This window comes from Vanacampus margaritifer, chromosome 10, assembly GCF_051991255.1.
Source record: "Vanacampus margaritifer isolate UIUO_Vmar chromosome 10, RoL_Vmar_1.0, whole genome shotgun sequence".
Classification (NCBI taxonomy): Eukaryota; Metazoa; Chordata; class Actinopteri; order Syngnathiformes; family Syngnathidae; genus Vanacampus; species Vanacampus margaritifer.
In genome coordinates, this window is record NC_135441.1 from 23915518 (window position 1) to 23942679 (window position 27162).

General features: G+C 39.9%; 1 protein-coding gene across 2 annotated transcripts; it reads left to right on the top strand.

Moving 5' to 3' along the window:
• The first annotated feature begins 2435 nt into the window (after window positions 1-2435).
• glrbb (glycine receptor, beta b) lies at window positions 2436-26028 on the top strand. Of its 2 annotated transcripts, none has more exons than XM_077578325.1 (10): window positions 2436-2802; window positions 8168-8311; window positions 11395-11501; window positions 13204-13271; window positions 15777-16003; window positions 17634-17716; window positions 17799-17939; window positions 18505-18657; window positions 20360-20464; window positions 21900-22045. In XM_077578325.1, exons 2-9 carry the CDS (start codon window positions 8187-8189, stop codon window positions 20431-20433), a joined length of 978 nt encoding a protein of 325 aa, XP_077434451.1. In that variant the 5' UTR covers window positions 2436-2802; window positions 8168-8186; the 3' UTR covers window positions 20434-20464; window positions 21900-22045. The 2 variants fall into 2 exon arrangements, with proteins under 2 accessions (XP_077434451.1, XP_077434450.1); XM_077578324.1 differs by lacking the exon at window positions 20360-20464 and adding an exon at window positions 24066-26028 and having other exon boundaries at window positions 2439-2802; window positions 21900-22213.
• Window positions 26029-27162: the final 1134 nt, after the last annotated feature.

The following is a 27162-nucleotide window of genomic DNA, read 5'->3' on the forward strand; positions in this document are numbered from 1 at the left end:
ACTACTGCAGTACACATACATAAAAAAAATACATGTTTCAGATCAAATGGACTATAGTCCATAAAAACATTACATTAATTGCAATGAAATGTTCATCTTATTCATTTATCATTCGGAAAAACAACAATAAAACTTTTAATAAAAGCTTTATGAAATGATTTATGTGTGTACTGTATTGTCATGGTTACGGACAATAATTCATTTTACAGTAATTTATTTGCTCAAAATTGTTTATTGTTTTTATTTATTGACTTTTTTGTAATTTTTTTTTGCAGATTTATAACCTTTTTACACATTTATATAAATATTTCATTTATTTTAGATAATGTTTTTCCAGATATTTGTTGTTTTTAAAGCCCTGATTTTGCAGTTGTTGCGGATACTAAAATGTAAAGTAAAATAAATTTTATATATATAGATAGATAGATAGATATTTTGATTTCACTGTGCCATAACAAAAAAAGCCAAGGGAAAAAAAGCAAAACTTGTTGAGTCTTATTAGTAATGTGAGTAACATTGTTGGGAATTGTTGGCATCTTCACTAAACAGTAATCCAATATTGTGAACTAAACCATCAATCATATCCCTGGATTACATTGAAGGGGAACATCTGCTGATGTTTACACCTTCATAAAGTAGTTTCTTGATATCACTAGTGGAAAGTATGATAACTAAGATTCCATGCTAGCAGGCGCAGTATAAATGTGCGTACGCTTCAGGGATGCAGTGAGTCAAGTGATTGGAATGCACGAGTGAACGATCAATAATGAAAGGAAGAGATCAGCACATGCAGGTTGATGTCGATTTCAATGCACTGAAACAGTCGGCTGCCCTCCTGAGCATGTGGAGGCAAAAAATAAAGACTTAAGTCAGCATCTTATCAACGCTTGTCCTCTTATTTGTTTACAGTTTATTAATTTGCACAGTACAATCCTATCAAAAATTAGAAAGCAAACCTCCACCAAGGCCAAATGATCCTCACGATCTTGATCCCTTTGATTGAAAGTGTTCCACTCCGGTCCTGTAGGTGGCAGCAACACGCACGGCAAAAGTACCACATGCGCCTTTATCTGGATCTGGAACATTCTTGAATGGAATTCTTTGTAGGGATTTTGTGTGATTTATTATTTATTGATTGTTAATATTTAACCAAGACACTAATTTATGGTTTGTTGTGTTAAAACTTTCAGGGTTTCAGAACTTCTGACTTTTTTTCTTCTTTGGTCACAGCAAGAACTCGATTGATTGACCACGTGATGCTGCTGAGGCCAAGGAGCAAATCAATAGTCATTGCGGCTCCTCTGGCAGCCCTTAATTTAAACCGTTGGTATTTAATCGTTCATGGATTTGTGCACTTCTCCGAAAGAAACCTAATTGTCTTTAAAGAAAATCTTAGAGGGGACATATGATGGAAAATGTCTTTTTTTATATAAATTGTCAAAATATGAAGTAAAAAAAATCTATTGATCTGTGATAACTACCAACACAAAATGGCTGAAGTCATATGACCAAATGATTGTCTTATATCTATTCAGTTTTTTATTTATTTCCCCTCAAAATTTTACACACAACACACCTTGTGGTGACAACATAATCGTTTTTTCCCAAATTTGGCAGATTTACGAAAAATACTAATACTAATACAAAGTGAAGCACTCTAAATACTTACGAATTCACTCAGTCAGAGAGTTGATTTGAAATAAAAATCAAATTGATCACTATATGTCCAAGAAATATTATATTGCACTTACAAAGTAAGAGTAAATATGAGTTTAAACCACAGTATCTATAGATAGAATAAATATAGGCTAAATATGATGCACTCTATTCTTTAAAATGATCTGTTGAGCATTTACTAGTATCAAGACTCCTGTAATATTTGTTAATTAAATTAGTAATTATTTTATTTCCTGGAATGTATAAAAAAAAAAAATAATAATAATGCTTGATCGTATTAAAAATCTCAAGTTAATAAAAAATATATATAATTGTAAAATACCTCTGGTGACATATATTTTTAACAATCTAACATGTTTTTCTTTTCTTTCTTTTAATTAATAAAATTGTGGCACTTGAGCACAAACGTGCCCAAGCCTGATCTTTCTACTGTATTCAGGTGTTGCCTTCAGGGACAAGTTGAAAACACATCGCTCTCTCACAAAACACCTGAGTGACTGTTCCAAACGTCCTTATATGTCAAAGTCCAACGTATACATCAAATCCACATGAACACACCAATGAATGCATTATGTACGATCCAATGAATCTCCTTTCCCCACGGAATCCACAACAGTATATTTTAAGCTTCCGACATACGCCTGAAGCATCCGCGGAGTGCGTCCGACCACAGCGAGTCACGTGACCGCTTCACAGCAGCTGGAAAAGTAGCAGGGGGCGGGGCTAGAGGCGCGTTCTCTCTCCTTGGTGCTGATGGGACGAGACTTTCTGCGCAGCTGCTACTGCGCATGTTGCATGACAGGTGCGCGCGCGCGAACCATCCAGCGAACCTCCATCTTGGGCTTCCGTGAGCATCCGAAATCTCTCCACCCCTCCAAAAAAACAACAACAACCCAAACAACAGCACAGAGGTACCGCAGCCAAGATGCCGCATGGGAGCGATGATGTGACTCTCCTTTAAAGACAACAGCTCGGCAAAGAAGGACGCTTTAAAGGCCCCCCCGGGGGAAGGAGGATGGAAAGAAGCGGCAGCGGCTGGTCGGGAAGGCGCCGTTAACGACAATTAGCCCCAGCTAGCTTTCGCCGGTCGGTCCGGAGGGGAGTTTTTCGACGAACGTCTGACAGGTGACGAATCAGACTAAACGTTTTTGACGTGATGCTCGTAATGTTTACGTTCGTGACGTGTGCTGGCCGCCATTTTAGGGAGGGAGGGGGGCTCCTTGTGTACGTGTTTGCGTGTGAAGGCATCCCCCTCTTCACTCCCGTCCCTTCCCAACATGGTGGTCGCTGTTTGCTCTCCAATGCAGCAGCCTCTGTTGTATGGATGAGCTTCAAATGGTGGCTTTCGTTTGTTTATATGTACCCAAGCTAGTCATAACATTAGGCACATTTGCACAAGCTAATACAAGAGCTATGTGGCCTTGCTAGAATAGCACATGCGAGCTGACCTGCGCCAAGGTCCAAAGTTTATTTTATTTTATTTTTTATAATTGTCTATATAAACATTTTAAACTGCAAATACACTGAAAACAATGGTCCAAAATGTGCAGCATGGAGGTTGAGTGGTAAGCAGATTTTGCTTCACAGTTGTTGCTCAAAATCAACTGGCATGTGCTCCACCTCACCACCTAATTAGGACAAGCAGATAGAAAATGGATAGGTTGATCTACATAATTGCCATCGACACCTGAACTAAGGACTCATTGCGTTTTTCGTTTATCAACATGCCGTAAAAAATACTTTGTGTGTGTGTTAGTGCATGTGTCCTTGTTTCATGTCTTTCGCAGGGCTATTTTCAATTGCTCAAAAATGTACTAAGTAGAAAAAGTGAGACTCTGACACAAGCTTTACAGATCGACATTTAATATGGTGGTTGGTCATAACAGGACATGAAAAATTGTCAAGGACTCATGCCTGAAATTAGGGATGGGCGAGTACAGATACCAGGTATCAGTATTGGGCCTATGTACTGTATATATTATTTTAAGGTATTGGATACTCATAGAGGCTGTTGATACCAGCAACTAACACTCAGGACAAAAAAATAAATAAATCTGACATCGCTTAAGTTCTCCTCAGCAGTAGTTGGTGCTATACTGCAGCAGTTTGGCACATCGGCGATTCAGTGTTTCCCACACCATGTTAATACTTGGGTGGGCCGCCCAAGTAAACTGGCCACCACCCAAGAAGTTTTCAAGAAAATGTATTAAAAATATATAAACAAAAAACTAAAAAACGTGTTGTGACCAGATATACCGCATGTAATGTTAGTTCGCCATCACTTTGTGGATCGTGAGGTTAGAGGAGATGTAGTAACAGGACTGAGACCCCTCCATCTCCCTCCTACCGCCCACCGGTGTCCACCTACCCAAGTAGATTTCAAATCTGTGGGAAACACTGCGATCATCTGCATCAGAAAGGTATTTTTCAAAAAAAAATTGGTCATTTTGTTAAATTAAATGTTATGTTTATAAACTCATAAAGGTATTGCTGCGTGAATACTTATACTGGGGTATCGGTCTTAACAAAAAAAAAAGTGGTATCAAACATCCCTACCTGAAATTGACCATTTTGCTCTGAAGCAGCCATTTTGACCTCGTACTTTGGCAAAATTGGACTAGGTAATTGGACTAAATAAGACTCAATTGGTATGAGAGCAAGATGATTGAGGCTAAACTGAGAAGCTTGTTCACGAAGAACAAAATTAGCCTCTGACACTAGTGTCACAGATCGAGTCAAAATTCGATCTTATGTGCACCTCAAAGTTTGAGGATCATTTTGACAATTCTTGGCAAGTTAATACTGTTAGTCCTGACATTTTAGATTGATGTCACTGTTTTGAGGGAATTCCAGGGCTAGACTGACTCCTAATAGGGGATTTGCTCAAATAAGCCTAAATCAGAAGCAGGTATCCTACACAGATAGACAATACTAAAAAAAAAAAAAAAAAAAAAGAAGAAGAAGAAGCTTTTTTGCCTATGCTGTATAATGTAGGCACAGCATTGCATCCAAATTTGATGATCATTTTGAGGATTCGCCATAAAAATGGGGCTGCAAGGGCCCATCTCTCATTGCTGGCAGCTTTAATATTTGTTGGTGCTGGTGGGCATACCTATCATAACAGGACTCACAAAAAAAAAAAATTAAACAGGAAGTCTGCCATTTTAGTTGAGTACAGATTGTACTTTGGCAGATTGCTTCTAGAAAATTCATCCAAATGAGCCCCAATTAGAGGCAGGACAGAGAGGATTGCAAATGCCCATTAATTATTATTTTCAGTAGCTTTATTCTCATGTGTTATCTACAGTACAGTCTTGTCCTTGGGGACTTAATACAACTCATGCTTGTCTGTCTGACTCTGCCGCTCCGTGTGACACAGTCAGCTCTATAAACACTGACGTGATCAAACAGAACGAGGGCGATCTTGTTCATTGGTCGCAGAGAGACGACTTCAGCCAGAGGCAAAGTCACTTGTAAAAGATTTCTGCTTGGCTCGCAGGCTTATAGGCATGTCCAGCCACGTTTTAATGATTTGTCAACAGCGTTTTTTTTTCTTCTTTCTCCTATGAAGTGACAACAAAGCTATAATTGTTTCCTAATTGAAAGCCTGAATGGAATGCTGCCTGTTACTGAGGCGCTCTTGAGTGTTGTTGACCATGTGGGAAATTATCAAGTAGTCAATATCAGGGCTGCTACATTTTTCATTAATTAATTCAATTAATTTTTGGGGAATAGTCTGTCTCCTTCAATCCTATGAACTGAGGTTTTGTATAGAGATAATAACAATTGGAGCTTTTTTAGAATGTACAGTAGAGGCACACTTATTTTTTTTTGGACAGATTTATGACCACCAGTGAGTGCTCGAAATCGCTTTTTATTTCTTATTATTGCATTTTATTTCAACCAATTGTTCAGAAACAACCTTTGCTTGGATATAGTGCATGTTTCTCTCTACCATATTTTAGAGTAACATTCCAGGTCAGCATTGGAAATCAGAATCGGTTCACAATTGCATTATCTGGTTAAATAAAGGTTAAATTACAAACACAAATGGTCATTACTGACATTTTTTTTAACATTCAACTGTAATATTTCTAACAGTCTTGACACACTTTTTCATTTCAGTTATGTGGTGTCTAAGTCGGAACACTGAGAACTAAAGAAGAACCCAAACAAGTAGGAATATCGATGCCATGCTACCTCTTTGTGTTAACTACAAAATGAACTAAGTAAAAAGAAATACAGGACTGCTTTTATAAAATACAGACGCTCCCCACCTTACGAACGAGTTACGTTCCGGACGATCGTTTGTAAGGTGAATTTGTTCGTAAGTTGCTTCAGTGCTATATTTTGTATTATAATTTATGTTTAAAGCCTATATAAGTATATTGAAGGTTTATATACAGTAAGTATGTTTAAGGCTTGTACAAGTAACCTGCATTGGTTTGTACTGAAAAAAACTTTTAATAAAATGGAGAGAATACGTACAGTACTGTACTGTACTACGTATGTTAGAGAGAGAGCGACAGACACACACAGTATGTACATGTACGTAATAAGATAAATAAAATGAAGTTTAACTTACTTTTGGAAGATGTACTCGATGCTTAAGGAGATGATGGAGGAGAAGGATTTTATATCATGAGAGATTCTTCGTCGTCGCTGGAATCGGCTTCAAAAGTTATTTCCTGCTTCATGGGGACCGGCGTTTTCTTCCTCCTCCTCCTCCTCGCCACGTTGCTCAGCCTCCAATGAGCTCTCACAGCGCCAATCGTCGGTATTAGCGGCGGAAAGAAGCACAACGCGCAATACAAAATCTAACTTACAGCATTTCTTTCCAAACATTTTTCGACATGCTGTACGCGCAGAAATGCTCGTATGTACCGTTGTTCGCAACTCGAATGTTCGTAAGTAGGGGAGCGTCTGTAGGCAGGTTTGTAACATTGGTGCATACAAGTACTGTATAGCCATCCGATATACTCACAAATACAGATCTTGATTGAAGCAAAAACAAAAGCACTTCACGGGCCAAGGAAGATATTTTGACATTCTGATATTCCAAAGTTTGAGTTCAGTCGAAGGACAGATCCCACTCCTGTCCTAATTAATGATGCAGCATTGACCTAGCCGAGGCAAGGTGGAGTTAAAAGCTGTGTACTGGGCAATGGCGACGACGTCTACTTATGAATATGATGATGAACGAGCAGCAAGGAGCGGGTGAGGAGGTCTGGGCCAAGAGAGTCCGTCTGGACAATAAACTGCGGTCGTTAATGCGCGGGATGCAAGTTTGGCTGCGACATCCCTGTATTGTTACGGCAGCGACTGCATCATACGCTTGATTTATGACTCCTATTGCTGCGTACATGAACTGCCTCTTAATAGATATGCTGTGTTTGTATTCTCTCGCATGGGGGGGCAGGGGTTGGCTGTACGGTAAACACACACGGTCAAATTGTATTGATGATGGCTTCGCGTGTGATGGAAGTCGCGCACTTGACTGCGCCGCTAAATGGACGCTAATTTGAGGTGCCCCCGTTTGGAGGTCACATTGCTCCGACGAGGACGGAATCGTGAATCGGTCAAGGTACTCAAATTGATTGCGTTTACGCCTGGGGAGTGTCACTTTGATCTATTTGCATTTTTGGATGATTGCTAGGCCCCAAAAAATAGATATTTTTAACAATAGGTACAATTTAGAAGCTGCGTTTTCCGTTCAACAGGATGGTTTGGTTTACTTTCAAAGTAATAGTCACAACATTGTATTATTATTAGTAATAATGCAGTATAATATATAATAATAACTAATATTATAGTATCACTATTATTATTATTAACTCTTTGACTGCCAGACGTTTTCAGAAACGGGTTGTCCCCAGTGCCAGCCGATTTTAAGCATTTTGACTGATCTTTCAAGGTCCATAGAAAATTATGTGTTTGGACTATGGAAACACACATACCACCAAATGAAAGATTGGACTCTCATCTTTCATCAGAAAAAAAAAGTTTGTTTCTACCTTATTCCATTTTTGAGTAATCAACAATAGAAAATGGTTAGTTTCACCTCTGTTTTGAAACAAACGTCTTTTAACGTCTTTGGCACTCCTCCGTAGGATTTTACTAAATGTTATTTAACGTTTTGGGCAGTCAAAGAGTTAATAATAATATTAATAATATATATATATATTTTTACACAATTTCCCAGTTGGTTGATCAATCTAATCAAGAAGCTTTGCTTTTTATTTTTCCTTTTTTCACATTCTGGAAGTGACAGTTCACCATTGACCAATCAACACAATGCACTGCTCCTAGTCCCGCCCATTTTGATATTCTACCAGTAAGCTTGGGTGCCAAAAAGTGGTTGTTATTGGTCTAATTCGCCTTTTGATACATATTTTTGTCCTCCATCTTGACAGCTCTACCTACTTAAAGCCAGAGCATCCTTACGATGGTTTTAAAGTGTTCTTAATTAGTATTTGCATACTCTTCCCAGGCTCCACTCGACTCACAGGATGGGCGTCAAGAAGAAGCTGGTGGTCTTCCTCCTTGTCCTGTGCGTTTACTTCCAGGGGGCATCTGCCAAAGAGAAGGGAACCAAAAAGGGCAAGAAGAAAGGGAAGCAGGTTTACTGCCCGTCGTAAGTACAACAAGGAAACACAACAGCAACATAAGACTTGCACCATTGGTGTGAAATTGAGTAAGAGGTGGTATCATCCTTGCTATGATGGGTGACTACTGATACCAGGTATCGGTATCGGTGCCAATGCTAGTCTTATTTTAAGATATCTGCACTCAAGGCGACAAGAAATTATTTAAATACAAAGTTGCTAGTAACTTCATGCAATTTTAAGGAAAAGTAACATATTGGGATATATATAGGTCTTTCTTTAAAATCATCTGTCATGTATGGTTGGGGAAATTTATTTACTATTGGTATCGGTATTTGGCATCAGTAGCGGTGACTACTCAAGAGTTGCGCACTGGTCTGGAAAAAAAGTGGCAACGAACATCCCTAATCCTGACCATGCGTCATGACGTGCATGTCATCTGTAAATTCAATTGACTCGCTTAGATTTTTTACAGGCAACATATAATAAGTCCATGTTTCATATAATAAGAATAATAGGTCCACAAAGCATTCATTCATTATCAGTCACTCAGGCTGGTGGTGGCGAGCAAATAAGGTGGAGGTGGCCGCCTCTGAATTTTGTACACAGGAAAAACCCTGGTTAGATTAAAATTTTACCAGTAAGTCACTATATATGTTGAGTTAATGTGCCACAGTAATTCCCACATATTTGCGGTTTACTATTCACAAAATGGCACCTATGCCCAGGCATTTACAAACTCCAAGTCCAACACCTCGTCACATTTCATCTTTCTGTAACATCCAAAGATGCCACAAGATGGCGTCTAATAGGAAAGCTGCACTTTGGTGTCGAGGAATTATGTCAAAGTGAGTTTTGTATGACTGAGAGGAGCCAAATTTGGCCTTGGTTATTAGCGGAAGAAGTTACGAGAAAGTCTTACAGTGCATTTAAAAGAAAACAAAATAATACACTTACATGTTCACATTCCTGACATGACTTGAAATTTCCACCAAGTGAAAGTTGTCTCCCAAAGAGCCCCGAAATGAAGTGTGACGAAAGAGTTTGACTTCTTTTGTTTAACCAACTAAAGCGGCAAATGGCTCATCGATGTCCCAACAGGCCTTGTGGTGTATACACAAGTATAAATGTCTATATGTACTGTATACTGTATATACGGTATATTGAAAAGCTGCCTTAAATGGTAACAAATGTAGTGTAAGCTGTATGACATACTTCACGTCTTTTGTGGAGCCACTTGGTTCCACTTTAGCTGCAGTGCTTGTTAAAAGAGCGAGGCTGAGAAAAAAATGGGGAGGTTTATCGGGCGGGAATTATGTGTTTTACTTTGATCATGGCAAGAACGCGCACACACACACACACACACAGTGCACAACATTCCTGGGGAGCGCTCACACCGATTTTCTGTGCGGGATAACGTTTATATAATGACATGTAAAGTGCTTGTGGGGGGGGGGGGGGGGTGCAGGGATTCTTTGGCAGGAGCTTTCATTGCCACCCACGGGGGGAGGCTTTCTCTTCTCTGCTCTATTGCCAGACCTGCTTCTGCTGCCTCTCCGCCCCCGCCATCTAAACATCCCAAACACTCTCTTTACATGTTGCTGTGGCGGCTAGCTGCAAAAGGAAAATATTTTTTTTGGGGTGTAGATTCTTGATAAGCAGAGATCAGACAATCAATCAGATCAAGTGACTCAGAAGATGGTTATTCTATTCCCCATACTAATTTGTCTTCTGCATGTACATTATATATTCATGAGGAAATACAGATTAAATAATGCGTATTAAACTTCCTTTTTTTTTTTTTTTTTAATAAATAGAACAGCTCCCATGTGTTTTACCATGTGACAAGTTACCCTGTTTGTATAGCCTGGTGCACTCCCATAAGGTGGTCCTGTTTCATGCAAATGAGGCAACCCCCTCTGCTGAATTTTGAAAAGATTTTTCAAAAAAGTCATTTGGAGAGAAAAACACTATATTTCGAGAAAAAGTCATATTTTCAATTTAAAAAGTCTAATTGATTAAAAAAAGTATATTTCTTAGAAAAAAATGTCTCTAATGCAATTTTTTTTCTTTGAAAATTGCATTAGAGACAAAAGTTTGATACATTGAGAAAAATATATTTTAAAAAATGTCATACTTCAGGAACACTGGGAATACAGAGTTAAAAGTCATTTTTTTAAAGAAATAAGTTGTTCAAGAAAAAGTCTTTTTTTTCAAGGGGGTAAAACCATATTTGCATTACTGTGACGACTAGGGCTGAGTATCGATTCAAATTTCTTCAATCAATTAGATTTCAAGAGTTCAGTTCAATTCAATTTAGATTTTTGTCCAATTCAATTCACTTAATTTACTTTGACATTGATTAATTATAGAACATCAATTCTTCTTAAATAACAAGGATGTAACAAAACAAAAAAACTCCACAAACATTACATTCCAAATTAAATTTTGGTTATTAAACTGGTTAAATGATTTATTTATTAATGAAAATAACACGTGTTATAATCACTTAAGTGTTACACAAACATTGACATCACCGTGGACGAGATGAAAATGTTTTCATAATTCTAATTCAATAATCGTAAATATAAATTAAAAAGATTATTTAATTGTCTTGAAGTGCAATAAGTCAGGTATTTCATAAATGTAAAAAAATACTTACTTTTAAATTCATGTAAACAATTTCAACAAAACAGTAAGATACGACATCATTTGGCCTCTAAAATTCTATTTTCTTGTTAATTTATGGGAAACAGATATTAAAATAATCGAGTCATGGTTTTATGAATCGATATCACGCTTAAAAAGGTATAATCAATTTGATATGGATTATTCGATTTATTTATTTATTCAAAATGAATATGGACATGATTTAATATAGATGGTAGATGCTTTGATTTTCGCCTTTTGAAGTTATTCAGACGTTCTCTTAGGCTGAAGGACAGATCGCGTCAATTTATGTCCGTTTCAATTGTTTGGGTGGTCCCATTTCAGCCAGACGCTAACGGAATCCACCATCGGTAGTCACTCCTGAAGTCCTAATTGAATCAGAGTGGAGAGCTGCAATGTGACGGCCCTATGCTCTCTTTCTTTCTTTTTTTTTTGTTTGCAGGCAACTGTCATCCGAGGATCTGGCTCGCGTGCCTGCCAATTCCACCAGTAACATCTTGAACAGGTTACTGATCAGCTACGATCCCAGAATACGGCCCAACTTCAAAGGTAAGTCCGAATGCCTCTTCATCTCCGCCATCTGTCTGTCTGGCTTTTTACGAAGGCCGCCGGATTGCCGGTGTCAGGCTAATTTCACAACAACTGCTCGGAACGCCTTCTCGTGGATTCGTCTTCACTCCGTGCGCACATCCGGGAGAGCTCAAGTGTTCCGACATGTCTGAGATTGGCAAGCTGCTGTCTTCGAGTGAAACTGTATTGAGGTCGTCCGTGTTCAAAATGGTCGATGACAATCAGTCAAGCTGGTTGTTGCATTTTTGCTCATTTAATCATGTTTTTTTTTTGGGGGGGGGGGGGGTGAGCAATTCTTTCTCCAATTGTCATAGCTTATTGTAATGTGCTATTATTCCCTATACAGTAAATGGCTGCCCTCAGGTGGCCAAGGCAGGCACACCATGAGGAGCGGCCCAATGTCCACTGAATGAAGTAAAAATGTGGCCAAAGCAGTTTCATTTCCTGACATTCTATTGAATGTAACCATCACTGGGTGCAATTGTTCTTATTAATGTTGTAGTTCCAAAATTCCCCAGAGTAATATAATAAGTACATTTGTGTTCCTTGACCCCCCTCTCAATCCATTATTATTGGAAAGCCAACTCACAGGCAAAATTATCCTATGTTGGTGCAATTAGATCCCTATTGATTTTGGTATCTGACGTATGATGACTAAAGTAGATGTTCCTCGCCACCGATGTTCAAAATAGCACTAAGGAACTTTTCAACCGTATTAAAATATTTTCATAACTCTTCAATGAAACATCGACTTAAAACTAGTTGAATGGTACCATTGTCATGGCTCGAGGGGGTCTGTATCATTTTTATTGGCACTAAGCAACTTTAAGGAAGGTGGTAGGAATACTGCCGCACATAAAAAACTACAAATGTGCTGACTGCTTTATGGCATACATCACTTCCTCCTTTCTCCATTCATTACAAAGCCGGAAGTCAACTTGACTGTCGACGCACGATTACTGCTTTCCTGGCAGAAGCTGCAAAACAACGGAAAAGTTTAGTCTGAGGAAACAAAAAAGTAAAAGGGAAGCTAACCAGATGAAAGGACAGTCAAGGATTAACATTGGCCCGGATTTCACTTGCTTGCCTGAGCTAAAAAAATGACGCTTGTCCTCATGGGAAATGTGGTCTTCCTTCAGGCATAACAATACCACTTTTGTCCATATGGCGCCGCCATAACCAACGTAAACTGAATGTTCCTTAGTGTTGCTTTAAGCCATCTCAAAACAATTACCAGACTATGTTCGGAGGAAGAAGCCTTTTAATTTTGTAAATCGTATCCGTCAAAAAACTCGGCACAAGTTTGCACACTTTTTACAGCGTGCGCTACGATAAACATTCAGCCTCCTGTCACGAACGTTTGACTGATGTCCTCAGCAGTCTTCTTGGGGTCGATCCACAGATACTTTCCGTCCTCGGGGGTCCTTGGCAAGAGTAGTCGCCGGGCCCGTGCTTCCGCCAGCCTAATCGGCCGCCTCCGCGAGCGAAACATCTGCTCTCCATTCCAGAGTGACCCCCCAAAGTCATCCATTAGCAGCGTGTCATGATCTCTCCAAAAAGTGTGCATTCCTTTGACCGAAGCTTATAAAATCCTCCTGCTTTGATCAGGTTGACGCTACTAGAACGTATCTAAAAGCAAAACACATGACCTCACTCACGCCATCTTTTGTTTCAAACGCAGGAATCCCCGTGGAAGACCGAGTGAACATTTTCATCAACAGCTTCGGCTCCATCCAAGAGACGACCATGGTGAGCGTTTACCTTGACAAACCATATTTCAATCAGTCGGGCCTGAAAAAGAGTGTGAGGGCAAATTCTCTCGCCATTGCTCATTGGATGGCTTAATTTCTGATATAGGAAGCATACTTTGAATACTAATGAAGGGATGGGACTCAAGGACAGCGCAGGAAACAACCAAGCAAGGTCTTAGAGTTGACATATGCTGCTCACAAAAAGTTACAAGGTATTATTAGGCTTTTGGGATGAACCTGAAATGGATTATAACCGTTAAAGGTAAACATAAATTGACCTTGATTTAACCCATTTGTGGATCTCACACCTGTTGTGAATTTTGCTGTTCAGCCCCTTTTTAGAGAACAGCAAGCTGTGCAAAAAGTGCTGAAATGTTGGACATGTGCATTCAAAAGTTAAGAGGTGTTAAGTGCCCCTGGAAAGGTTGTAATGCATTTTATATACAGCCTGAAATTGCAACTTTTTTTTTGAATTATGTGTGATGTATTTAAAAAAACAAAAACATTAATATACAATAACATTGTCAAAAAAAAGTGTGTGTGTGTATATATATATATACACACACATTTAAAAACAAAACAAAAAACGCAATGAATAAAATTACTTATTTTTGGTCCCCTAACATTCACAGCTAAAACTTTGTGAATCACAGTCAGGAAATTAATTTTAGTTTTACAATACTTTCTTTAATATTTATTTAACTTAACTACATAGAGAAAAAAATGTCCTTATTAGCACATTCTTTTTTTTTTTTCTGGATTTTTTTTTTTGCGTGGGGGCGTGAATGGCAAATAAAAAAATATATCTGCTGATTTTAAAAGAACTGGTATTCGCCAACTTCCGATTCTATGGTCATGGAACAAATTTACCTCATATCGCAAGGCACTACTGTACTTTATAGGCTTTCGTTTCCATGACAACAGGGGGTTGGGACATTTATCCATGGGGATACTGCTGCAACTGTGACAGCGACATTGCAGAAAACACTCATGCAGTAGGCGACATCTCATTTCTTTTACAGCTACCTTCAAAAGGGGGAAAATGCAGTTAAAGAAAAAGAGTCCGAAACCCTCCAAATGTGCAACTTGCATCCTCCCCTCGTATCCCTCTGCCGGGCCCGCAATGTCACGACAAGCCTCTTCCCATCATTCACCCAATGCTGCCGTTAGCACATCTATTTTTCGCTCCGAGGATGACTAATTCGAGGCTGTGGCAGTTGTTTTTCTTTTACACTGGCTCAATTTTGCGATTTGCTGGCTGTGTTAAATCCCTCCAGAAGGCAAGCCTTGACTCTGAGCCAAAGAAAAGATTGAGTTCCACGGCTTGCTCCTTTGTACAAAGGCGAAAGGTGTGTCAGAGCAGCCCCCGAGTGGACCTGAAGAAATGACAGCATGCCTTTGAAATCTCACGAAAGGAGAAACATACTTACAGTATTGGCACGCTGACTGCACGCTTTGAAGCGGTTTTGTGTAACGGCCTTATGTCGAAACAAAGTATTCTTTATTCCCTGTTTTCTCTCTAAAAAAACAGAAATGACACTACTTAAAACAAGCGCACCGCAACAAAGTCCTGACAAGCCAAGGAACTAAACAGATTAATTTGGGCGATGAGAGACAGCTGGGACGCAAGTGCATCAGAGAAAGTGATTGGCTGACAGAGCTAAAAAATCTCCGCCGGATGACTTGGATGGGGCAGGTGAAATTCATCAGAGTATAAAAAAAAAAATCGCTAAACACACGTCAAAGAAAAGAAAAGAAAAAAAGACTCCCTGGTCCCAAATTGTTGTGATTGCGCATCCAGCCTGTCAAGTTCATGCCAAAGCAACAGGTGGCGCAATACGCACAATACTCCATCTTGTATCCGCGGGAGGTCGAAACAGCCTTGAGAGGTCCAAGAAGGTCTTGTGTGTTTAGAGCTCCTGTCACTTTCAATCAATTCGCCATCGTTCCAATGGGCCAAACATGAGTAGAAGAGCAAATTGTCGTCCTAATCTGTGTATGTGTGCGCGCGCGCGCGTGTGTGTGTGTGTGTGTGTGTGTGTGTTCCCCTGGTAGTCGCGCTGGCCCCCAGCAGGAAGGACAGAACCCAGTTAGTCCAGCTTGTTAGGGGTTATGGGTGTGCACGTGAAGAGGCCGTCTGGTGAGCAGCTGCAGGGCTTCTATGAAGTCAGCAGCGCGTGTGTGTGTGTGTGTGTGCGTGTGCATGTTTGTGTAGGGTTCGAGAACATCAGATAACCTATGTATGCTTCCATGAAGAACACATGTAGGCAACTGTTGCCGCGGCGGTCGCTTGTCGCTATCAAAGCTTGACAGGAGGCAGTTTTAAACGCACGTGTCCTCGTGTCCGTTATTTATGATAACCGACACTTGACGCAGTTGAAATGAAGACCGTGATCAGAAATAATAATAATAACAAAAAATGCAGACAAATTGCTCATTGTCATGCCAGACAACCGCCATCTTGCACAGTCGAAATAACCAGTTACTTGAAATAATCCGACAGGACTACCGAATCAACATCTTCCTACGGCAGCGCTGGAACGACCCGCGGCTCAAACTGCCGCAGGACTTCAAGTCGGACTCGCTAACGGTGGACCCCAAGATGTTCAAATGCCTGTGGAAGCCCGACCTGTTCTTCGCCAACGAGAAGAGCGCCAACTTCCACGACGTCACGCAGGAGAACATCCTCCTCTTCATCTTCCGCAACGGTGACGTGCTCATCAGTATGAGGTATTCCACTTCAATAGTTAGAATTGCTGATGGATGGGAAATTTCTAGATGTTTCTTTTATAACAGGACGTGGGGATGTAACCATATCCAAACATCACGATACGATATCACAATATGAAGGTCACGATATTGTGGGGAGGTTGCCGATATATAAAAAAAAAAGACGTCACAATATTGTAAAAAAATTATCTCCTACAAAAAAAGAAAAAACACAACATTGTGCTTTTGTCCATAACAGCAATGCATATAAAGAATCTAAAATCTCTAATAACGCTTCATATTGATGCACTTACTTGCTAATGCACGCACACATTGAGGTCCTCCCCATATTGACTGGTTTCACAAGCATATTACGTTCCCCTTGATCTGACCATTAGCGTGGATTTTAAACATAGAAGGGCAAAAACATCACGTGTCAAAATTAAATTGCACTAAAAAACTAGCCACCAGAGGGTGCTAGAACTGCAGAAATGGAAATCAACCTGACTTTTTTTAAACAGATATGCTGCCTTTAACTCATTTGCTCCCAAACACGTAAAAATATGTTCTATTTTAAATGTTTCAAGTGTCCCAAGGACGTATTTATACATTTTTAAAATGGTTTTAAGTGTCCCAAGGACGTATTTATATGTTTTTTTTTTTTTAAAAAAAGTTTTTTTTCTTTTTATGCTATAGCATACAAAAGGCTTTGATGCAGCAGTTGAAGCAATGGTAGTAATTACAAAAACTGCCAGCAGGTGGCACCCAGGGCCAAGCAGATTTGTGAATAATGATGAAACTTAGCTATATTCTAATGCTAGTTGCTGTAAAGCGTAAACCGATAGAAATATCCTCTTTTTTTTCCAGATGAAGAAGGAGACTCTTTTACTAGGTTCCGTATTTTATAGCAATAGAACACAATATTCTGTGGGCCTTACAAAATCTGTCAAAATCCAGTAGAACAGCTGGGAGCAAAGGGGGTTGCTTCAGTGAAAATGACTGGGAGTGAATGACCTAACATTGTGACGTAACGACGACGATATTGTGGCAGTTTTAATAGCGCAATATCACGGTATTGTCGTTATTGTTACATTCCTAACAGTACATGAAAAAGTCTCAAGAACCTGAAATTGCATAGGAAATTGGCTTTTTATTTAATTAAATGTTGAGTTTGAAGCAGCAATTATTGATGAATTCCAGGGTGCGTACTTTGGCAAACTCCTACTTGGGAATTTCCCCATTAGAAGCGTGATTCCTACCCACATGCTCAAGGCTAAACTGTGAACTTTTTTGCCTAACGTGAGTAGAACACAGCCTTAAACGATCATTTTGAGGATTTGCCACAATACAAGGGGGCCCATTTTTCACTGCTTGCAGATTTAATGATCATTTTTTTTGTATCAGATCTATTTGGCGAGTGAGTCGACTTGACTGTGTGATAGTGCACAATTACCCTTGCAAAATCTAAAAGTAAAGCAATAAGGTAGTCGGATAATTTCCCCGAGGCGTCTGTAGACAGGTTGTAATCATGTGCGGCTGTAATTTCATAGTTTGTTGATCTAGAATATGATGGCTATTAATCTCTCACAAATGAGTCCCCTGCTTAGGCGCAAATGAGACTGCATTAAAAATGTCCTCCTCCAACCCGCAGGTTGTCCGTCACGCTGTCTTGTCCGCTAGACCTGACGTTGTTCCCCATGGACACCCAGAGGTGTAAAATGCAACTGGAAAGCTGTGAGTGTAAAAAAAAAAAAAAAACATAACCTTCAAAGCCATTCCCATCTGCTTCAGGCGAACATTTTGTTTGTCAATCCAGTCGGCTACACAACGGACGACCTGCAATTCATGTGGCAGACGGGGGACCCCGTGCAGATGGACGCCATCGCCCTGCCCCAGTTTGACATCCGACAGGAAGACATCGACTACGGCAACTGCACCAAGTTCTACTCAGGGACAGGTACCGCTGTTGTGTTGTCATTGCACTGGATGGGGGTTACCAAGGCAACAGGGCCTGTACTTGAAACGGGCGGGAGCGCAAGTCTCATTTGAGATTCACGCTCATGTATTACATCAAACATGCCAAAAATGTACTGTTTAAATCGAAAAGACCTGTTAAATTTTTTTTATTTTTTCTCTTCGATTGATCAAAATGAAAATGTACTCTCGGCTTCAGAATACAGGTGAGCCATGATTGGTCGTTGCCTGAGCAACTGTGATGTCATTTTCAGTTGACAGCAAGTGGTAAAATGGCCGCTCCCTGAGATGGATAAAAAGGGGTGTTTTTGCTTCAACGTTAGATGAAACGATCGCCTAAAAAAAGTCAAAACAAAACAAAAAAACAACAACAAAAACAATAGTTTGGAAAGCGGAACTGCAATTGCCGCGTACTCAAAGTTAAATACAATTCAACAGTACTTGGGCATTTTTTCTTTTACTTACCGCTAGAGGGAATACTTTTGGTCAGAACGCAAACCTAAACAAAATGTTGCTCTTGTTCCATTTTCTCGCTTGTGGTCCGGCAGGTTACTACACTTGCGTGGAGGTCATCTTCACCCTGCGCCGACAGGTGGGCTTCTACATGATGGGCGTCTACGCGCCCACGCTGCTCATCGTAGTGCTCTCCTGGCTGTCCTTCTGGATCAACCCCGACGCCAGCGCCGCCAGAGTGCCGTTGGGTAAGGCGGCTCTTTTCCCGGGTTGGAGCTTGTCAAAAATGCAACACTTGTGCTAGGGTTAGGTCAGGGTTTAGGTGTGAAAGCCCACTGTGTACTAAATAGAAAAAAAAACTCTGGTAATGTGTGTTTTGGCAGATCACTGATTTTTAAAAAAAAAAATTACGACCGCCGTCATTAATCACTTGGACAGCGTGAAGGACTTTATCTAGCAGGCATGCACACGTGCGCCTCTGGATGCCATCGATCAATACATAACAGATGTGCTTGACAAATTGGATTGAAGTCCTTCACAAAGCAAAGCAGGCCAAGGACTATGTACACATTCAGGCAGGTGAATTCTTGAAAAGATAACAACTGGAGCGCAAGATTATTGAGTTTGATTCACGATAAGGTGGCTTCCAAAAGTGTCAGACTCTAAACTAAATCAAAGGAATGACTATTTAGGTTTTTAACTCATTTGCTCCCAAAGACGTATAAATACGTTCTATTTTAAATATTACCGTGCTCCCAAAGACATATTTATACGTTTTGTATGTTTTTTTTATGCTAGAGCATACAGATGGCTTTGATGCAGCCTCTGAACTGAAGAGACGTTTGATGAATGGTAGTTATTACAAAAACAGAGTATAAGAGCTCAACCAGGGCCATGTTGCATGAAGCTGTTTTCCTCATTGTTTTAAACAGATTTGTGAATAACGATGAAACTTAGCCATCTTCTAATGCTAATTGCTGCAAAACGGAAACAGATACAAACAACTTTTTTCCTGAAATAAGAAGAGACTAGGGGTGCACCGATCGATTGGCCGGCCGATTTCCTTAGTTTTGGAAGATTGGTGAGCGGCCGATCCCTAAAATATAAACCGATCTTTTCCACCGATCTCATCTCCCTCTTCAGAGGTCTGAAAAATTCAGCCACTGTCCTCTTCTGCTGAGATAACTAATGGGCTTTTCATTTTTATTTCAGAGAACTACTTAATTTGCAGTTAAAACAACCCGTTTGTATTATTTCACAGATAAAAATCGGGATTGGCAGGTCAGACTTTTTAAAAGATCAATCATAAAATTGTGTTCGGTGCACCCTAGAAGAGACTCTAATCTTTCTTTTGGTAGGTTCCATGTTTTTATAGCAATAGAACAGAATATATCTGTGGGCCTTGCAAAATCAGTCAAAATCTAGTAAAACAGCCGGGAGCAAAGGGGGTTGCTTCAGTGAAAATGGATGGGAGTGAATGAGTTAAGCAAAATGTTAGGGTTTTAGTTAATGGTTATGTTTTTGAATTGGGTTTGCTAGCCAAGCTTTTGTTTTCAAACTACAATTATAGTTTTAAATAGGATGTTTGATACCACATTTTTCAGACTGATACCAGTTCGAATATTCACCCTTCGATTACTTTTGAAGTTCAAATTAAGGTTTAAAGCCAGGTTAAGGGTTTCATGTGAGAGTTTTAAGCTTGGTTTACGGTGTATCGTTTTAAGTTAAAAGTTCTGGCCGGGTTTAGAGTTTCAAGCCAGTGTTCAAAGTCAGGGTTAAGATTTCAAAGAACAATTTCAAGCCTGAGCTAAGTTTTCAAATTAGGGGTTTAAGCCCGCTTTAAACCAGGCATTGGGTTTCCAAATCTCTCAAAGGAAGGTTTTCATCCAAGGTGCGTATGTAGTCGTGCATGACTTGCATTGTCATCCGTGTCCTCCATCCCGCCTGCAGTCGTCCATCATCACCTCCCTCATGTCATCATCACCACCAGTCCGCATGGACGCGTGCTCTTCACTCCTCTCTAAATGGGATCACTGCAGGTCACTCAACACTCAGGTGTGTGCCGCCACTCTCATTTGTTGCCGTGTGTGTGTGTGTTGGAATAGTCCAAAGTTGTATTTGGGCACCAAGGGAATATAGTCACCTGCTGTACACGGGGAAAAAAAGCTGCAGTGTGATTAAAACATGCTCCTGTAATGAGTGTGTGTGGGGTGTGGGGATGTTCATACTCTATGTATTTATTGCGTCCCAGCAGAAACATTCTGTGAATAGAAGGGGAGTGACTCTGGTTAATGGGGGTTAAAAATGCCAAGCTATGCTGCAATTTGGTGGGCTATCACCTACAAAGACGTTAGCAGGTTATTTGAGGCCATCCTAGTAGAGGAACATTCATGAACTCATAGTTTGACACAAGGGTTGGGGTTTCAGGTCAGAGTTTGAAGCCAGCATTTTGGTTTCATATTGGGGGTTCAAGTCAATTTTGGGATTTTGAACAAGGGTTGGGATTTCAACAACAAGACAGAGTTATGGTTTCAAACGTTGGTTCCAAGCCAGCGTAGGGTTTAAAGCCCGTGTTAGGTTCAATCAACCTACAACATTTAATAAACAACAGACCAGGAAGGAAGACAACAGACTTAGATTCTTTTTGCTCGTGAGGAGAACGTAAAAGAAATGTGCACAGATTACAATCTCCTCGTTCTGAAGCATATTCCACCGAATCTCCTCTTTTTATTGGGCAGCCCCTGGTTACATAGCCTATTGCTGCTCTAAAAGGTTTGGGGAAACACATAGCAGCAACATGACAATCATCATGGATATGACTCATAGCGCAGACAATAAGGCAAAAGTTTTTCTTCAGCGCGGAAAGTTTCAATCAAAGTTCAACCGCAAAATGTTCCAGCCGCGATCTTGTCAGGTTCCAGTTCCTGTGTTGCAACTGCAGCTTCTTCTCTATAGACGACCTCAACCCACATGGTTCAAACATAGGTCACACTGCTGAATAAATGCTTTGCAATTACCAAATGAGTAAATATGGGATAACTTATGTACATTTATTCTAACATTAGGGTTTCAAGTCAAATTTGCAGTTTGTAATTTGGTTTTCATGCTAGGGTTTTTAAGCCAAATTAAAATTTGAAGCCAAGGATACTATTGGTAGCAAGTGTTCCAAACAAGGCTTTGGGTTTCCAGCCTGGCGTAGAGTTTGAAGTCAGGGCTTCAGGTCTGGGTTGACATTAAGGATACAACTCAGACTTAAGGTTTTGAATAACTTTAACATTTTTAAATTAAGTTTTCAAACTACAGTTACTATTTTAAATTAGTTCCAAACTAGGTTTTGGGATTCTAGGGCTTCAAACCAGGATTGGGGTTTTAAATTAGGGTTTTGAGTCCAGGCTTGGGTTTCAAATTCATCTTTCAAGTTTGGGTTTGCATTTTTCAAGAGTCCAAAGCAAAATTTGCCATCTCAAATGTTTTGTTTCTTGGCCTGCAGGCATCCTGTCGGTGCTGTCGCTGTCTTCCGAGTGCACGTCCCTGGCCACGGAGCTCCCCAAGGTGTCGTACGTGAAGGCCATCGACGTCTGGCTGATCGCCTGCCTGCTTTTCGGCTTCGCTTCGTTGGTGGAGTACGCCGTGGTGCAGGTCATGCTCAACAGCCCCAAGCGCATCGAGGCCGAGAAGGCCAAGATGGCATCCAAGGAGAAGGCGGCGGGCAAGGGCGCAGCCAACGCCGCCGTCGCCGCCGCCGCCAGGAACAACACCGTCAACGGCACCGGGGGGACGCCGCTCCATGTCAGCACCTTGCATGTCAGTGTATCCCGCAACCACCCAATCGTACCAATCGTTACTCCCAACAACAACGTGTCTGTGTATCGAAACAATCAACATTCAGAAGTGACCCGTCCGTATTGGTCGTACCGCTATCCAAATGAGTTTCAAATTTGGTTTTCAAGACGGGGTCACTATATCAAATTCGGATTTTGAAGTCGGGTTTTAAGACATGGTCAGGTTTTTAACAATTGTGAGCTTTTCAAGTTAAGGTTTAAATTTTGGGTTTCGGGTTTCAAATGAGGGTTCTGGCCAGGGTTCGGGCTTCGACCAAGTGTTAGGGTTTCAAATTGGGATTTTAAACCAGGGTTAGGGTTTTAATGTTAGTTTCATTGAAGGTTCAGATTAAATTAGAGTTTTTAAATCAGGATCAGGGTTTCAAAATGGGGGTTGATTTAATGGTTTAAGGACAATGTTAGGTAAGGTTTCAAACCTGTTAAGGGTGTCAAATAAACCGTTATAGTTTTAAGAATTTAAATCCACACTTACGGTTTTAAGCAAAACGTGTATGTTGGAATGAGGCTTCGTTACAAGTAGTGTTAATTTTATCCGCCATTTTGAAATTTATTCCAGTATCAATCACGCTTCTTAATTTTTTATCATAGTCTAACTTATCCTGTTTTTATTTAGTATTTTTTTTTTAGTTGACTATAAATCTAGCATTTTAGTCCAAGAAATTAGTCAGGACAATCATTTTACCCCTTTGTTTTTTGCCAGCCAATAATATTTATATATATATATAAAACAATTTCCCATAAAATGTTCTCTCATGAAAAATACAACTTGTCACACAATTACATTATATCAACAAGTGGCTACTACGGCTCCATGCTATGAGCTAGTAAGTGAGCCAGCAAGTTAGCAGTCGGATTAACATTATTGTTGGAACGTAATAGCTGTTGGATTAATGTTACGTTATAACTATAATTTACTTCTTTTTTTTTAACCGTTCGCTGTAAATCCACCTCCTGTCTTGTCCCATGTGTTGCAGATTTGAAAGGGGGAGTGTCACATGACAGTGGCACAATGACATTAGCAGAGACAGGATTTTCTCGTCAACAAAAATGCATACAAATTTAATTCCAGTTATTGTTTATTAATGAGGGTTTTAGTCTAGTCTAGTTTTCGTCGGGGGGAAAATGTGTGTTGACAAAATTATTTTTGTTTAGTTTTCGTTAAAAAAATTTACCACTAGTTACAAGCGACTCAGATGTAATCTAAATGCAAAACAGTCAAATGTAATCTATCAGAAAATGTTTGCAGTCTATATGTGACTCAAGTGTGACTATGTGTTTGTCATTCATCCACCCAATTGTGCGCTAATAGAAACGAATGCTCCTCTGGAGTCCACCTTAGTCGTCTTTGAGGAGGATTACACCACTTCCATTGTGCTTTAATGAGCGACGCTTGTCGAAAGCAAATCAACCTAATGAAGCTCAGATGAGTTTAATGGCTTCCTCTGATTACATGCTGTTCACCCGGCGGGCCTTCGGGGAGGTCCACATCTTGATGGTAGGGAAATACCACAAACAAAAATGGCCAGATCCATTGCATTCTGAATTTCACTTGCCACAATGTCAGTCCCACAAACGTGTGCACATGGATGGAGTTCCCCAAGGGTCTACCCTTTGCCCACTGGAATTTACTTCATGTGGACTTCATTAAGCAATATTTCAACAACTTACTACTGCAGATGTAAAGCCTTTCGTAGACCCAAAGTATTTTCAGTGATGTGCTTTAACTAAAAAATGACAAAATGTAGTTAGCCCACTGTAGTTCTGATTGGCTAATTTGTTATCAAACGTTGACATGAGTTACTTTATCTTTGCAGGTGGCGGAGACGCGCTGCAAGAAGGTGTGCACCTCCAAGTCGGACCTGCGCACCAACGACTTCAGCATCGTGGGCTCGCTCCCGCGGGACTTTGAGCTGTCGAACTTTGACTGCTACGGCAAGCCCATCGACACGGCCGCCGGCGGCGGCAAATCGCAGGCCAAGAACAACAAGAAGCCGCCGCCCCCTAAGCCCGTCATCCCGTCAGCCGCCAAGCGCGTGGACCTGTACGCCCGGGCCCTCTTCCCATTCTCTTTCCTCTTCTTCAACGTCATCTACTGGTCCTGTTACTTGTGATCGCTGACAACGGACAACAAACCCCCTCCCCGCCCCAATTAAAAAGAAAAAAAAAATCGGTGCTTTCTCCCCTCAAAAGCGAGTTAATCCCACCCCTACAAAAGTAAAACTATATAATCTATTTAACTTATCTAAATGTTATTTATCATCACTTCTGATGATTTAGTCAACAGCTTTGCCAAATGCACACTTCTATAAAAAGAGCTTATATTAGGGGTGGGCAAAGTATGGGCCGGTGATTTGTTCAACATTTTGTCAGTCATATTCCAAAAATGAGAAAATTATTTTTTTGCGCCCACCAAATTTTAAACACTCCCTGACAACATGAAAAAAGTTTTGTTTTATTTTTTACATTTTATTTTTGCAAAATTATATATTTTCAAGCCCCCCCAAACCTTTTTCCATGATGTAGAAATTTTGAGAAAATTTTCCCCATTAAAATTGGAAAATTAAAATGCTCCCTTTACTTCCTTTTATTATTTTAAACATTTAATAATCGGTTAATTTATTGTAAAAATGAACACATTTATCAGCAAAATAAACAATTTTAAATGACATTTAATATATTTTATATCGTTGTTTTATTTTTTATAATTGGTTTATTATGTAAATAAAATAATGCACTATTTTTTAAATTTCATTGTCAAAATAAAGAATTTCAAATAAAATATATTTATTATTTGTTTTAATAAGTAATTGGTTGATTTATGTAATGAAATTAGTAAACATTGTTACATGCGCATCCAATTCTTAAAGTATTTGTTATGGTCAATTAATTTGTTAAAATTCAAAAACATTTACATTTTATTAAGTATAATTCATTTATGAATAAAATGTACTTTTTTTTTTTTCAAATTAACTTTCCCATACACACATGACTTTTTTTGGGGGGGACGTTCTTTTCATCTGCGGTTTTCTGTTTTAAAAATCGAATCTGGCCTTTGAGGAAAGGTTTGCCCACCCCTGGCTTATATATAAATATTATCTATATATTTATATATATTATATATTATATGTACATAGCTTCTATTTATCATGATGAGCTTATTTCTTTGATTTTCAACACGCCAAGCGGAACGTTACGTTGTTACGTTGCATGTTTTTTAAAGCCAGGCAAGGCATGCATGTGTGAACATTTAAATATATGTAAGTAGGCATTTTAAACGAGACATTTTTCGGGTGGGGGGTTTCCCCTAATATTTTTGCTCTTAAGTGACTGGCCCCTCCGCCGCCCCTCCACTGTGATGTTTTCCACCTGTGTACGCGGGTTGCAAGCAAAAGCTCAATAAAAAGACGACTTTTCACGTAAGGTGATGCACACCGAAAGCCGTCGGGATGCTTATCATTGATGTGACCCCGAAAAGGAGACGTACTGTATGTAAGTTTTTCCCACAGCTGAAAATGTGACATGTTTACGGTTTGTTTACATAAAAAATAATCCTAACGAACAAGACAAAAGACAAATTTGACATGTTTTCGTTCAGGGTGTATTTTTCCGTCCCAACCTTTTGCGAATCTGTATTTCTTACCCTGCAGCTCTTAGCTTTTGGCTTTGACAAAGACTCTGTGGTTGCTTGAAAATAGCAGCTCGCCTAGCCAAGCTTCAAAATCACGAGCTTGGTGTGGGGCGGTATTATGTAAATTTAATGAATTGTTCTGAACTCCATGTCAGTGTTCTTATTTGGGTGGGGATGGGCACCTTTGGGTAAAATTATTCATTTGTGGGGTCACTTGAAAACAATGGATCTTCACCCAGCCTAGCTATCAAATCGTAGGTTCAGAAACTTAATTTGGGGGCGGAATGATGTAATGGAGCTAAATTGTGATGTTACAATCTGGCTAATTTCAATGTTGGAAATGGGCAGATAACTAAAAACTGGACAAAACGATTTGTTTACAAGATACTAAACTAATAATTGTTGTCAAGGTTTAATTAAACAAGACAGATGCCGATGCTGACCTCGAAGTGGAAGTGTGGCAAAGATTGTAGCTTTGGCGGCCATTTTGTGTTCAGGATCGTGGGCTGGAATGAGAAAACAAGACAGCTGATTCATAGGCATGACTAGAATACGGTATGTCTCATTTTGGTTTGTTGTTTCAGATTTTTTTTATGTGATGTAGAAATCTACTAGTTAAAGCCACCAGTCTCTATAATTATCAGTAAAATGAACAAATGAATGGCTTTAAAAATATACATTTTAATTGGGATCGGGTCAATTTGCTCATGTTCCAAATTCCTGCTTCACAGCTGGTGTGAACCAACAGCGCCTCTGCTGGTCACTGCCAAACCCTGCACTCCTATTTTGCCTCTCATACTTCCGAACGATCCATTCAAATCTATAACAATTTGTCTTGTAATCAGTTGTAATACGGATTTAACAGCACATAACAGACGTCAGTATACCATGTCAAAAAAATACGGCCCCTTTGAGACCGCCTTTTAAGTATGTCACGTTGCTGTACGATGACCTGCCTTAATAGACGCTGACATGCTTTGATGCTTCTGCAGTGTGTGTGTGTGTGTGTGCGTGTAGCATTGTAGCGCGCTAACCTATATCACACAGGGCGAGCACTAATCTGACACGACCTCTCACCAGGCCGCCGCCCCGCATGAGGCCAGGATGCAGTCTGTGGTGGGCATCAGCTGAAGATCTCGTGCTGCAATGAAAGCAGTAGAAAAAGCAATGGAGTTGCGTTGAGATAAAATAGGTACATTTTTTTCTTTGTTTTTCACTTTCTTGTTTTTTTTTTTTCTTCACTTTAGTTTCTTTCGGTTTTCTCCAATTTCGGGTGATCGTTC